General features: G+C 39.8%; 1 protein-coding gene across 2 annotated transcripts; it reads left to right on the plus strand.

Moving 5' to 3' along the window:
- The first annotated feature begins 9,500 nt into the window (after window positions 1–9,500).
- On the plus strand, window positions 9,501–13,788 carry LOC5564663 (O-phosphoseryl-tRNA(Sec) selenium transferase). 2 transcript variants are annotated; one of them, XM_001648952.2, is made up of 3 exons: window positions 9,501–9,775; window positions 12,378–12,507; window positions 12,569–13,788. In XM_001648952.2, exons 1-3 carry the CDS (start codon window positions 9,659–9,661, stop codon window positions 13,720–13,722), a joined length of 1,401 nt encoding a protein of 466 aa, XP_001649002.2. In that variant the 5' UTR covers window positions 9,501–9,658; the 3' UTR covers window positions 13,723–13,788. The 2 variants fall into 2 exon arrangements, with proteins under 2 accessions (XP_001649002.2, XP_021707248.1); XM_021851556.1 differs by having other exon boundaries at window positions 12,381–12,507.
- Window positions 13,789–15,890: the final 2,102 nt, after the last annotated feature.

Genomic DNA, 15,890 nt, shown 5'->3' on the forward strand with positions numbered 1-15,890 from the left:
TTTTCAGAAAAATGTCACTCTTACATCCATTTCAGACGAGGACAGAACTTTGTGAAGCAAATTGAATTTGAAGTACAGAAGTGACTAAATCAACCAAGTCAACCATGATGTTGAGGGTATAGGTTCGTGGGTTAAGTTGTATTTTCAGCAACGGATTCCGCAGATCCCTCCGTTATGTGAATAATCATGTTCCTTTTCTTTCCCTATGAACATCCTTTTTCAACTCTTCTTCTAGTTTTTTTCCTTCCGATAAAAGCGTTCAACGGTTATATTCAATAAAACTTCTTTATTTTAGTGAAACAAGGCGCGCGAATTGCATGTCTATCGATTGGATTCTTACTAATCTATTGCTGTTGTTCAAACTGATCAGTTTCGTCTATCTTCGAGTTCCGTAAATGTGACATCATGCTATTGTTACTTTAGTGTTTGTAGTTCATGTTGTTTAGTATATAAATTAATATATAACATTTTGTGCAAAGTGGGATGATATTACCAAGCATGATAATTTCAATAGCTTAATTTCATTTGAATGTTTAACTTTACCAATGTGTTGTTAACTAATTACTAACACCTAACACAAAATGTTTAACAATTAGTGAATTCTTTATTCTTTAAAAACTTAAGCTAAGTATGCTGTTCCGCTCAAGAAAAGTAAAAATTTCTGCCCAAGAAATAGTCAAGAAATTTCCTACAGTGAGCTCCATTTGAATTGACATTTCTTTTCAACTGCGTACTGCGATCATAGGAAAATCCTTTTCTTGAGCATTTCTCGCGAAATTTCCCACGCATCTAGATAGGCGATTACTTTTCTGTTGAAGTGCATACTTAGCTTTACTCATTCTTTTGTCGAATAAGTACAACTGAATCGATTATCTGTTCAGAAATTGCTTATTATTTTCCAAAACATGATTATCTTTTCTTCTAGAAGTCAGGATCTCCAGTAAGTTTCCTATATGAACTACTGACTTAAGTTTAGACGTTGTTTTTTTTATTTGGTGTAGAGAATTTATACAGTTTTATAATTTAAGCGATACTGAGACAGTACCAAAATAGAAAGAACAATAGGGGTAGTCGGGGCGGTTTGGCCAATGGGGTGGAATGAGCACCCCCTTAAAACTGCATAAATCCTTTAAATTTCATCTGAAATAATATGCAACCTCAAAGCTGATAAGGAAATTAAGCAATAGGCATGTTATAAGTCAATGTTCAAAACTAAAATAAAAATAAATAAATGATGTTCGAAAAAACTGCCCATGGCACCCCGAATTACTCTTTTAAATTTCATCATTTCAGAATGATGATGTTTGACTGTTAGAATGTTTTTAAAAAATTATATCTTCTTGCGCGGAGTATTTATAAATACTAATAATTTTCAAGTGTAGTAACAAAATAATTGAATTTTTAGATTATATGAGATTATTTTGCAATCAAAAATGGGGTGCTCATATCACCCCATCAGTAAAAAAAAGACTTGAAAAATGAGAAATTTTGAAAAATCAATCATTCATCCGTGAACTTTATAAGACAAAGGGAATCATGCGGATCTAGTGTATTCATCTAAAAATTGTTGGAAATCATGCAAACATTCGAAAAATTCATAATATTTACAGCACTTTTATTGACTTTTCCTTAAGGTGGCCAAACTGCCCCACTTTCCCCTACAAGTATCAATTGAAAAAATAATGAAAACCGAATACGATACAATTAATTTAATTAGAGTTAATTGATATTTTTATTTCAAAACATGCTAAATGTTTGACTAATATTAACACTTTGATGAGACACTCTGTAAAGGTGGTAAATGACTGGACAATGCGTACCATTGGTACTTCGCGTACCTGCAGGTATAAAATAGACCCCATTTGTGGTCCTTAGCCTCTTGTCCAGTAACTCCTATCCCTACCTCCCCGTGGTGCCGCCTGGGATACGAGTAACCGTAGGGCAGATCGGGTAACCAACCCTGGTGGAACCTTGGTCGTATGCTGACAGGGAAGGGGGGCTCCTCTCTTCTGAGGGTGTAGCTTATCAGAGCGTCTGTTCTCCATGTTAGGGGCGGCTCAAAACAGCGTCTGTTCTCCATGTTAGGAGCGGCTGATCATCGTCCTAGTGCCAGCGTGGGACTCTAAACAGTGCTGTGCACGATGATCCTCCGGCGAGACAGGGGGTTGGTGCAGGCCTTACAAGCCAGCCGTAAAAATCATCAGTACAGAATGCATACAATGTAAATTCGAACCGGAACAATCGGCATAGACCCAGGCATCGAAAACGGACTAACGATTGGAAACTCGGATCATGGAACTGTAATTCTCTCAATTTCTTGGGAAGTACCCGCATTCTTTCCGAATTATTGAGGGTCCGCAAGTTCGACATCGTAGCGCTGCAGGAGGTTTGCTGGAAAGGGTCGACGGTACATACGTATAGGGATGGTTATACCTGGGAGGGAGAAACCAATACAAAATTTCTGTACGTCATAGTGAGCCGAGATTCCGCTGTCACGAACTGTCACTGTGAGCCCAGATCTCAAACATTGGACTAACATGGAAAAAGCGCGTAACTGATTAAAACACATTTTCGTATTTCTTCAAAAGTGATAAAAATCGAATGAAAATCAATTCATGCACATAACGCAAGTAATGTCACGTGAGCACCATTTAATCTGATTGAACATAAAGCATTGAAAAATGCATCGTTCTACTTTTTCCAATGAAAATTAATATTTAGTGCATAGAGAACTGTGGCCCTTTTTTCATATTTGTCAGGAAAGATCGAAGGTGCACAACAAAAGGAAACTACCGATTTTCTCGAAGCCTGCCTTGATTGTTGTTGGCAAGCTGTAGTTATCTTGCAGTTCAAAATAACGTTGTCTTATATTTCGTGTGTAGTATCGGTGCCTCCCTCCCAGGGTTATATCATCTACCAGAGCTGCGGCAACAGACATGAGCTGGGCACAGCTTTTATCGTGATGGGCGAAATGCAGAGGCGCGTGATTGGGTGGTGGCCAATCGACAACAGAATGTGCAAGTTGAGGATCAAAGGCCGTTTCTTCAATATCAGCATAATCAACGTGCACAGCCCTCACCTAGCAAGTGACGATGACGATAAGGACGCTTTCTACGCACAGCTGGAACGTGAATACGACGGCTGCCCAAGCCATGATGTCAAAATCGTTATCGGAGATCTCAACGCTCAGGTTGGCCAGGAGGAGGAATTTAGACCGATTATAGGGAAGTTCAGCGCTCACCAGCTTACGAACGAAAACGGCCTTAGACTGATTGATTTCGCCGCCTCCAAAAACATGGCCATACGTAGTACCTACTTCCAGCACAGCCTCCCGTATCGGTACACCTGGAGATCACCCCAACAAACTGAATCGCAAATCGACCACGTTTTGATTGATGGAAGACACTTCTCGGACATTATCGACGTCAGAACTTATCGCAGCGCAAACATCGATTCGGACCACTACCTAGTGACGGTTAAAGTGCGCCAACGACTCTCCGTTGTGAACAACATTCGGTACCGACGCCCGCCACGGTACAATCTGGAACGACTCAAGCTACCCGAAGTCGCAACTGATTACGCGCAAAGCCTTGAAGCAGCGTTGCCGGAAGAGGGAGAGCTCACCGAAGCCCCTCTTGAGGACTGCTGGAGAAGTCTCAAAGCAGCCATAAACAACGCAGCCAACCGCTAATAATATTCCAGGAGTAAATTTTAGATATTGTTTTCGGATTTTTTAACTCTTATATCTTTCAAGTTAATATCACTTTTGTATGTCCATATCAAAATTTGCTATTACTTAGCTTTTTTTCGCCTGCTCGGGTAAAGACTATTATTGCACTTTTTTGAGCTGCATTGCTTTACAAGAGAACGGGTCATTCGTGAAAATGGCTTCGGAGAAACGGGCCATTCGGGGAACTGGAATTCGGGGAAAAGTAGCACAATCGCATAATCTATGTCTTTTGAAATTGTACCGTTTTTGTTTTTATTTGTCCCGATTTTATCTGGTTGGCTTATGGTCAGCCTACATATGCCGCGTAAAATTTAGGGCAAATGCGCGTTTTTGGAAACTTTACAGCAGCCGCGCGGTGGATCATATCCAGTGGATCAGTCAATACACCATTTCGTCTCAAATTCACAACAGACTCATATTTCGAACAATCGGTTTTTGTATGGCGATTTGGTTGAAATGTTTCGCTGAAATATGTCGTCGTATTACAAGGAAATAGCAGTCAATTGCAACTCAAATTTAACGTCTTCCAATCTATTCTATACCTCAGGAGTGATGATAATTCTCTAGTTCAAGAGCAGTAGAACCAGCTCAAATAAATGTATTTGCAAAAGTATTCATTTGAATACGATTTATTCGTGCTTTTCGGAATTTGAATCAAAGTGTTCGGAATATGAGACAGAATACAGTTTCATCGGCATTTGAATCAAAATGTTGTTCTATACTTTTACGTAAAAATGACACTAAGCAAGTTTGAACCAACAATTTTATTGGCACACCCAACAGCTAACAGTTAGACTTTGCGGAGAAATTAAAATCTTCACAAATATCAGCTAATTCATGCCTATCAGGTGCATTTGAAGTCACGGTACCGTTTTGTCTCAAATTCCAAACAGACTCATATTCCGAACACTCGGATTTTGTATGGCGATTAGGTTGAAATGTTTCGCTGAAATTTGTCATCAAATTACCAGGAAATGGCAGTCAATTGCAATTCAACTTTAACGTATTCCAATCAATTTTATACCTCGGGAGTAGTGATGATTCTCTAGCTCGAAACCACTTATACTAGCTCAGATAAATTGATTTGCGAAATTATTCATTCGAATACGATTTATTCGTACTGTTCGGAATTTGAATCAAGGTGTTCGGAATATGAGAAAGAATGAACGCTGTGTTCGGCATTTGAGTCAAATGTTAATGCATACTTTTACGTAAAAACAATACTAAACAAGTTGAAATAAACATTTTTATCAGTACACCTAACAGCTAACGGCTAGGTTTTGCGAAGATATTAAAATTTTCACGAATACCAGCTAATTTATGCCTATCAGATACTTTTGAAGTCACTGTTGACCTTAAGTGTTCGGAATATGAGTCAAAACGGTATACTGTTTGAAAATGTACCATCAGTACCGTTTTGCCTCGAATTCCAAACAGACTCGTATTCCGAACACTCTGTTTTTGTATGGCGATTCGGTTGAAATGTTTCGCTGAAATATGTCATCAAATAACAAAAAAATGGCAGTCATTTCGCAATTCAATTTTAACGTCTACAATATAAATAATACCGCGGGAGTAGCGATGATTCTCTAGTTTGGGACCAGAAGAGCAAGCTCAGATAAATTTACCGTTTTGTCTCAAATTCCGAACAGACTCATATTCCGAACACTCGATTTTTGTATGGCGATTTGGTTGAAATATTTCACTGAAATATGTCACCAAAAAACAAGGAAATGGCAGTCAATTGTAATTCAATTATAACGTCTCCAATATCATTTATACCGCGGGAGTGGTGATGATTCTCTAGTTTGAGACCAGCAGAACAAGCTCAGATACATTTATTTGCGACATTATTCATTTGAATACGATTTATTCGTGCTGTTCGGAATTTGAATCAAGGTGTTCGGAATATGAGACAGAATGAACACAGTGTTCGGCATTCGAATCAAAATGTTGTTCCATACTCTAACGTAAAATCAATACTAAAACTAATAAAATCAACATTATTATCAGTACACCCAACAGCTAAAAGTTAAACTTTGCGAAGAAATTAAAATTTAAACAAATATCAGCCAATTTATGCCAATCAGATGCATTTGAAGTCACTGTTGGCCTTAAGTGTTCGGAATATGAGTCAAAACGGTATTTGAGAAATTATTCATTTCAATAGGATGGATTTATTCGTGCTGTTCGGAATTTGAATCAAGGTGTTCGGAATATGAGACAGAATTAACACAGTGTTCGGCATTTGAATCAAAATGTTGTTCCATACTTTTACGTAAAAACAATACTAAAACTGATTAAATTAACATTATTACCGGTACACCCAACAGCTAACAGCTAGACTTTGCGAGGAAATTAAAATTTACACAAATATCAGCTAATTTATGCCAATCAGATGCATTTGAAGTCACTGTTGGCCTTAAGTGTTCGGAATATGCGTCAAAACGGTACCTACATCATTGGCGACTACTCAATTTCGTCATGAAAGTCCAATCATCCGTGAAAATCACGATTTAAAATAGCCAAATTCAGGTCGATTTGTAAATCCTTGAATGTTAACCTTCGGGCTGTCGCGCTGTTGTACTTTGTACAACAGTTGTGATTTATATGCTATCATTTTGTAACAAAGATATCTATCGACACCAAACCAAAATGTATTCCTTAAGAATCTTCCCAAGAGCAATACTCGACAGTTTTTATTTACAGTATGGCCCTTTATAGCTTAGCTTAGCTTAGCTTAGCTTAGACTGACTACACATATTAATGGTTGCTATTCCGTGATTGACCGAAGTCAGTGAAAATGCACAAAGAATCAACTAGAAGTTCGGCTGGGATTGGCCATAATCTTCTTCAGTGTGCATAATTCAGTGCCTCTATTTATACAGGGTCAATAACGGCGCCGGCCACGTCCTTGCAGTCAGGTGGGATTGGGGGAAGGAATGTTAGTGTGTAACCTTTGCTTTTTGGAGACCGTGTTTGCCTCTGCATCTCCACAAAGGTTACTGGGAGGGATGTTTGTTAATGGGGAGGATCGTTGGGTCATAGGATTCACTTTGATAAGCGATTAGACCATGATAAACAATGATTTGTGAGATATATACATGCTTATACGTAAATATAATATTTTCATTTGATATGAACAATTTCTATGTAGAGGAAAATTATGCCGACACTTGAGGTGACGAACCATTCAAAGTTTGTTGAACAAATACCTAAATGTAACATTCCTACAGCTGTCAGGACGAAAGCATGTGTTATTATATTTTACTCATTTGAAAAGAAACAAAAAACTCGATTGGTTGGGACATCATAGAACACTCTTATTCTTATGCCGACACTTACAGTGGCGAACCATCCAAAGTTTGTTGAATAAAGTGAACCTTTCGCAAGTCTACACTTGTAGTGTCGAACCATTCAAAGTTTTTTTAATTACAAAAATAAAGGTATATAAGAGGTGTTCTGAAAAAAAATGTTAAACATAAATAAATCATGAATCAGAGTTTGTGTCGACACTCACAGTGACGAACCATCCATAGTTTGTTGAAAAATCATATTTACATCCCACCATTGTAACGATTGAATGTGCAGTCATACATATTTTATAGATTAGAAATAGTAGCATGAAACGAGCTCACCAATTGATCCGTTATCCTTGACTGAGCAGCCACAATCCACTTTCGGCTTCACTCGTTTGATCGGCTATAAAAAAGCACTCAGGAAAAAAAAAGCGCGCGACCCAAAAAGAATAAAAAAAACTGTTCGGGCTTTCTTGACGCACTGCCCAGGAGCAAGCGTCAAGGTCGAAGGATTAAACAGAACTAACCGATCGCGGCACTTTTTCAGTTATTCCAACCGAACTCACCGATCACGCCACTTTTTCACTTACTAGACCAACGCGTGACATGTTTGATCCTGCCCTCGTCGCTCGCCCCGGCAAAAGCAAGTGTCAAGGTCGAAAGATCAAACAGAACTCTATTTACAGTATGGCCCTTTATAATAGGTTAAATCAACATATGTACATGAAGGTCGCATAATAATGAACGCACTATAGGGTAACGGTCGTATTTTGGACCCCCTAAGGAAGTGATTTTAGTTGTTTGCCCCAATCAATTAATTGCACAGCGCAACCAAGTCAAAGAACATGCCAAAATGTAGAGAAAAACTTCTTCTACGAGATAAAAATGCCCATACGGTCATGTACGATCCAAAAAACGTCGAAAATAATTAAATTGTGAAGCACTGTTTTTCATAATTTTGGACACACCAATACATTTTGGACCTTCAATGTATATATGTTGGACCCTCGGCATTTTTAATCGTTTAGCGACAAAGTCCACGACACTGGTTGTATAATATGCTTGCCCATAGTCTAATCATTCCATTGACAATGGAAAACCGAAGAAATTCTACGATTTTAGTTCAGAAATTCGAAAAAAGTTTTTGTTTACATTTGAAAAATTTTTGACGGCTTCAATTTCTGTGTGTAACGTGTTGTAACGGTTTCATGAATGCACCAATTAAATTAAATTAATTTCAGATAAAATAAACACATTTTCTATGTACAAACGGTTGATACAAGTGCGGAATAGTCCTATCTTTCCAAATGGCATGCAAATTGAGTTGGTCTCTCGATTTAAACTGAGAAATTTGCAGGAAAATAGCCCAGGGGGTCCAAAATATATTGGTTACCCTATACGGTTCGTGGAAACCACAGTTTGAAATCGGTATATCTCAAAATCGAGATAATATAGAAACTTGGGGTCTTTAGTAAAGTTGTTCTGGAGGTGAAGCGCTATCTGATGGTACCTCATTTAATTCGGAACTTGACCGCTAGGTGGAACTAGTAGGCATGGAAGTTTTACTTTTGTTTTGCAGATATTTCAGGATCCTGACTATTTAGAAGGATGTCGTCTTCGGCAAAGTTGTTTAGTAAGTTAAGGACTATAATTGTTCGAGCAAGTTGATTCAAAATTTTGCCACTAGGCGACGCTAGTGAGCATGAAACTTTTGTTTGCAGATATCTCAGGAGCCTGACCTCTTAGAAAGATAGTGTCTTCGGCAAAGTAGTTCAGTAGCTCAAGCACCATCATTATTTGAGCCAATAAATAGGATATTTTACCACCATGCGGCGCTAGTTAGCATAAAACATTTGTTTTGCGGATACTGCAGAATCTTGATTTTTAGACAGGCACCTTCGGCAAAGTTGATCAGAAGCTCAGGGAATATCATTATTTTACAAAATCTCGAATTTGAAGGATTAAAAAAGACAGAATTTAAGCTACTGAACAACTCTGCCGAAGACGCCATCTTTCTAAGTGATCAGACTCCTGAGATATTTGCGAAACAAATGTTTTATGCTAACTAGCGTCGCCTAGTGGCAAAATTTTGAATCGACTAGTTCAAAAAATGATAGTCCTTGAGTTATCGACAACTATGCCGAAGACGCCATCTTTCTAAGTAGGCAGGATCGTAAGATCTGCGAAACAAAAGTTTCATGCTCACTAGCGCCGCCTAGTGACAAAAACCCGAATTTGTTTGCTAAAATAATGATAGCCCTTGAGCTACTGAACAACTTTGCCGAAGACGTCATTTTTCTAAATGGTCAGACTCCTGGGATATTCGCAAAACCAAGGGTGTTGTACAAAGTACAACGCGCGACTACTCGCGTTACAAAAATTCGCGCGACGACCGAAAGGTTAATTAACGTCAACCCTAGAAATTCAACGAAACATGAAAAAATATCGCACAGCACTATTCGGCCGGTCACTGCAGAATGCAGTTGCAGCTGCGAATTGGAACAAAACAAAACACAAAATCGTAAATAATTTATTAAATATTATTTTAGAATTTGCTTACTGGTCTCCCATGTATTCCTCCGTTAAGTTAAGTTAAGTTTTTGTTAAGTATCTAGTTCAAAATACCTTGATGAACGATTCAACGCTGCAATCAATCGCACCGGATTTGGTACCGGCAAATTATCTCTCGGTGGCCAACAATGCTCGCACCAATCGGGACAAGCAGATCCGGATCCTGCTGGAAAAGGTAAGTGCCTTTTCAATTGCTGCAGGGCTGGTAGCGGGTTTCTTTCAAGAAAGGGTCACGATTAAATAGTTGAATAATTACAAATTCAACAGTTAAGTTACTAACTAAATTTTCAATGCAATTCTCTTAGAAGTGTATTTTAACGTAAAGTCTTTATTTTAACCAAAATGGTCTCTGAAGATACTTTTTCTGTTACTCTGCTTGCAATGAATCCTGGTGCAAAATTCAAGAAGCTCCAGAGAAACTTATAGTGACTGTTACGCGACTATTCCTCAGGTATTGTTTCTCAAATTTCCTCGGGGAGAAGGAAGAATTCTTCCAGACATCCCTTTATAAATTCCTCTACAATTTCTTCCAACGCTTTTTCAAAGAATGCTTAGAGGAATTTTTCTAGAATTTATTCCTTTAAGGATTACCCTTTTTTCAGAGATCATGCCAGGACTTCCTCAGATATTTTTCCACTAATTCTTCCACCGATTTCTCCAGCTGTTACTCTTCCAAAGATTCCTACATGAGTTTTTCCAAGAAAGTCTACAAAGGTCCATTACCTCTATTACAGAGCATTTGAAGAAATTCGTTTAGGGTTTCCTCCAGAGACAATTTATCATTTAAAATCTCCATGGATTCTTCAAAAGTTCATTGCAGGTTCCATACCAGTTAATACTACAGCAATTATTTCAATAATTCTTCCGATCATTTCTTCTGGGATTTCGATATTTTTCAAGGAATTCCTTCAGGCAGAACATTATAAGCAGAGTTTTGAAGGATTATTTTCTCAATCACATATCTCATCAAATTGTCTAGGAAATCCTCTAGAAGACTTTCACAAAAGTCTAGGTTTTCTTTCAGAGATCCTAGTTTGCTTTTTCAAAGTTTTGCTTGGGAAATTTCTTAAAAAAAACTTTTGAGAAAAAAGAAAAGAAATGAACCGGGAATCGAACCCAGAAACCTTCAGCATGGCTTTGTAGTAGAGTGTCCATCCCGGGATTTGAGGAATTTCGGGATTTCCCGAATCCCGGGATATACATACTTATGTCCCGTAAATCCCGAGATTCCCGAGATGAATTAAAATTTGATGAAAACTACTTTAATTTAAATGCAAAGCAACATTTTTCCTCATTGTGTAGATTATCATAAAGAAAGGAAAATAAAAAGTTAGTTATTTTCATGAAAAGACCAAATTATCAGGTAAGTAATATTATGTTGTCAGTCTAGTTCCAAAGGATATTTTTTGCGTTCCTCTTTAACTTTATTCGCTTTTATAACCCTAAACTGAGAAAGTCAGTCTAGAAGTATACCTGAAGTTCTGCCTCTAACCTCTAATTTTTAAACAATTTTAAACATTTCTTTAAATCTTCGGAAAGCCACCAATTTTTAAATTTTCTAAAGAAACCTTTTAAAATAAATGACTTGAATGTTGGCCTTACTTGCATTTATATTAAAGAGAAATTGAAAAAATCCCTAACATATCAGCAATTATCTAAGTCAAGCTTTGGTTTTGTTTATTAACTTCATTTGAACATAATATGTTTGTAATTATAACATATAATATATTAAAATTACTATTGTATTAATTTTTTTTTTGCCTTAGAAAAGTACTTTCTCTCTAAATTCAATTGTTAAAGCAATGTAGTTTTTGTTTACTTCCATTTCAATAGAAAAAAGTGGTTTTATATGAAATTCAAGAATTCCCGGGATTTCCCGGGATAAGGTTCATATTTTGTCCCGAATCCCGGGACAAGCGAAATGACCGGTAAATTGACGCTCTACTTTGTAGTCGCGTTTTAAGTGCGTATGTTTCCTTAAAATTCAGGAAATCTCAATGTTGTTGATGTTTATCCTAGGAAGCTGTTCAAATAAGTAAAATCTCAGCTAATTAAAAGAATTGAATAAGTTGTTTAAATATACGGTTCTTAAAAGTTTTAGCAGACTTTACGGCTTATTCAGTTGTTTTTTTTTTGGATTGAAATGGAAATGGAATTCAGAAGAAGGTTTCTGCAAGTCATACATTTTTAGCTCAGAGCAGAAGTTTTTCTGAGGCCAAGAATTTTCAACGACAGTGAGGTTTTATATAAATTATTTCCCTTTGTAGCAGAAAATAGGTCTAGAATGTTTTTTCTATTTGAAGTAATTTTCTGAATTTTCCTTAAACTCAACTGTTTCCAGGAGGTTGATTACCAGATTATTTATAGTTATGCAGAAGTGCTCCAGATCCAAAATCACTACGGTTCTTTGAATGTTTCTCTGCGGGATACACAAATGTACTTGTATTATGAAAAAGAAGACTGTTTAGAAATCTTTTTGGAAGCTAAGCTGTAGAAATATTGTTTCATGTATAAGTTTTAGTTATGTGAGTTAGGGTTCATTCACAAATTTCATAACGCCGAAAATGATAATGTTTGACACCCACCCACCCTTTCGTAATGCATTTTGTATGAATAATGTACAAATTGTGTGTGAGCTGTAGCGTTTTGACGACACCCACTCACCCCCTTCAGCGTTATGAAATTTGTGAACATGCCCTTAAGCTGAGGATCAATAGACTCATTTCAATTTCTTCTTCTGCAATTGGAATCAATTTAAAAAACAATCATCTTTTTAGAAGAAACTGCCGGGGCACGGCTGGGACAACGCAACGATCGAGTATTTCGTCAACGAACTCGCTCTGATGGATAGCAACAATTTTCTGAACCGCTGCGGCGTTGGCGAACGGGAAGGAAGGGTCGTTTGTGGTTAGTGTATTGAACTTGTAAAATGTGTATGGGTAGCTAAAATATATACGTTTTTTTTTAGAACTAGTGCAACGTCGTCATTATAATTTCGCCCACGGCATCGGGAGATCGGGCAATTTAACGGACGCTCAACCAAAAGCCGCGGGTTCAACCATTTTGAACAACCTGACGAATGCTTTGATTCTGGATTTGATTCGCGAGGCTGGCATCGGCAGCTGTAGGAAGGCCCTGTTGGTACCCATGGCCACTGGGATGGCCGTCATGTTGACGCTATTGGCTCTGAAAGCGGAACGACCCCAGAGCAGATATGTTCTGTGGTCCAGAATTGATCAGCAATCGTGCTTCAAGAGTATTCAATCGTCCGGATTGATCCCGGTGGTTATCGATACCGTTCCGGTGGAGGAAAGGGACGACACTGTTCTGGGAACGGATTTGGGTGCTTTTCGGGATAAGATAACAGAGCTTGGGGCCAGTAACGTATGCTGCGTGCTTTCAACTACGAGTTGTTTCGCGCCTCGCACATGCGATAACATTATCGAGTTGGCAAAATTGTGCCAAGAGAGCGACATTCCTCACGTGGTCAATAATGCTTATGGACTGCAGAGCACTTACCTCACACATCAGCTAGAACAAGCCAACAAGCATGGAAGAGTTGACGCTTTCATCCAAAGTACGGACAAGAACCTACTGGTCCCCGTAGGAGGCGCTATCGTTGCTGCATTCGACAGGGAAATTGTAGAGCATGTTTCCAAACTTTACCCCGGAAGAGCATCCAGTTCACAGTCTCTAGATGTGCTTATGACTCTACTATCGTTGGGAAAGACCGGCTACAAAAATCTGGTCGTTGAACGGAAGGAACTACATCAGAACCTCTTGAAACGAATGATCGCAATTGCCGAGAAGTTCGGCGAATCGGTGATATCCGGCAGGAATCCAATCTCGATTGCCCTTACCCTGAAGTCTTTTGGCTCGGATCAGCAAATGATAGGATCAATGCTCCACCGCAGAGGAGTGTCCGGTTGCCGGGTGGTGACTGGAACTGAAGAGAAATCTATAGCAGGAGTCAAGTTCAAAGCATGGGGCTCTCATCGCGATTTGGAGACAGTGCCTTACTTGACGGCAAGTGCTGCTCTGGGGATGAGTCGAAAAGAAATCGATGGCTTTATTGATAAGTTAGACCAAGTACTCGATGAGCGAAGGGTGAAGGCTCAATAAATAATCAGTACGATAAACAAAAAACTATGGATCTATTTTGAGCTTTAATCCAGTTTTCAAATAAGTTTCAGTAATTACTGCTATATAAATACATAAATGTTATTAGTTGTTAGAAAATGAAACAGATCGTCCTCGTTACTAATTAAAGTACAAGCATTCCGATTCAAAATAATGAAAACATATTTAGATCAATTAGAGAAACGCAATTTATTAATCTTATACCTACTTGGAACGCTTCAGCCATAGTCGTAGTTTTGAACATTGCATCGATCATCTGATTCAATTGTTCAGTTGAAAAATTAAAATCAGAGAGAGACATGTTACCAGAAAAAGGTGGATTTTCTGATGGGATTTTTCGTTGATACTTACTTACTTACTTACTTATTTGGCTTTACATCAATTATCTTGATAAAGCCTCGCCAACAATATTTCGCCAATTCCCTCGGTTCATGGCCGCTTCTCTCCATCCTCGACTGTGACCCACGCTCTCCAGGTCCTGGTGTACCTGGTCAATCCACCTAGCTCGCTGCGTCCCACGCCTTCTTGTTCCGACCGGATTCGTGGCGAACACCATCTTTACAGGGTTGTTGTCCGGCATTCTTGCAACATGCCCTGCCCAGCGTATCCTTCCAGCTTTAGCTACCTTCACGATACTGGGTTCGCCGTAGAGTTGAGCGAGCTCGTGGTTCATCCTTCGCCGCCACACGCCGTTCTCCTGCACGCCGCCGAAGATCGTCCTTAGCACTCGGCGTTCGAAAACCCCAAGAGCTTGCAAGTCCTCCTCGAGCATAGTCCACGCCTCATGCCCATAGAGGACTACCGGTCTTATGAGCGTTTTGTACATCATGCATTTGGTGCGGGGGTGAATCTTTCTTGACCGCAGTTTCTTCTGGAGCCCATAGTAGGCACGACTTCCGCTGATGATGCGCCTTCGTATTTCCCGACTAACATTGTTGTCAGCCGTCAACAAGGATCCGAGGTAGACGAACTCGTCCACCACCTCGAAGGTATCCCCGTCTATCGTAACACTGCTTCCTAGGCGGGTCCTGTCGCGCTCAGTTCCGCCAACCAGCATGTACTTTGTTTTTGACGCATTCACCATTAGCCCGACTGTTGTTGCTTCGCGTTTCAGGCGGGTGAACAAATCTGCCACCGTTTCAAATTTTCTCCCAATAATATCCATGTCGTCCGCGAAGCAAACAAATTGTCCGGATCTCGTGAAAATCGTGCCTCGACTGTTAAGTCCGGCTCTCCGCATGACACCTTCAAGCGCAATATTGAACAACAGGCACGAAAGTCCGTCGCCCTGTCGTAGTCCCCGCCGAGACTCGAACGAACTGGAGTGTTCGCCCGAGATCTTCACGCAGTTTTGCACACCGTCCATCGTTGCTCTGATCAATCTTGTGAGCTTCCCGGGAAAGCTGTTCTCGTCCATGATTTTCCATAGCTCTATGCGGTCGATACTATCGTATGCCGCCTTAAAATCGATGAACAAATGGTGCGTAGGGACCTGGTACTCACGGCATTTCTGGAGGATTTGCCGCACGGAAAAGATCTGGTCCGTTGTCGAGCGGCCGTCGATGAAACCTGCTTGATAACTTCCCACGAACTCGTTTGCTATAGGTGATAGACGACGGAAGAGAATCTGGGATAGCACTTTATAGGCGGCGTTTAGGATGGTGATTGCACGATAATTTTCACACTCCAGTTTGTCGCCCTTTTTGTAGATAGGGCATATAACGCCTTGCTTCCACTCCTCCGGTAGCTGTTCCGTTTCCCAGATTCTGACTATCAGCCGATGCAGACAAGCGGCCAACCTGTCCGGGCCCATCTTGATGAGTTCGGCTCCGATACCATCCTTGCCAGCGGCTTTGTTGTTCTTGAGCTGTTGAATGGCATCCTTAACTTCCCCCATCGTGGGAGCTGGTTGATTTCCGCTGTCCGCCGTGCTGACGTAGCCATCGCCTTCGCTGTCCTGACCTTCTGTGCCTGTGTTCTCTGCGCCATTCAGGTGTTCATCGAAGTGCTGCTTCCACCTTTCGATCACCTCGCGTCCGTCCGTCAAGATGCTCCCATCCTTATCCCGGCACATCTCAGCTCGCGGCACGAAGCCTTTGCGGGATGTGTTGAGCTTCTGATAGAACTTCCGCGTTTCTTGAGAACGGTAC

The sequence above is a fragment of the Aedes aegypti genome, chromosome 3 (genome assembly GCF_002204515.2).
Source record: "Aedes aegypti strain LVP_AGWG chromosome 3, AaegL5.0 Primary Assembly, whole genome shotgun sequence".
Taxonomy (NCBI): domain Eukaryota; kingdom Metazoa; phylum Arthropoda; class Insecta; order Diptera; family Culicidae; genus Aedes; species Aedes aegypti.

Coding starts and splice junctions, on each gene's coding strand:
- LOC5564663 (XM_001648952.2), top strand. CDS start 9,659: ATGAACGATTCAACGCTGCAATCAATCGCACCGGATTTGGTACCGGCA. Junction 9,776..12,377: donor TCCGGATCCTGCTGGAAAAG/GTAAGTGCCTTT, acceptor TCATCTTTTTAG/AAGAAACTGCCGGGGCACGG. Junction 12,508..12,568: donor GGAAGGAAGGGTCGTTTGTG/GTTAGTGTATTG, acceptor GTTTTTTTTTAG/AACTAGTGCAACGTCGTCAT.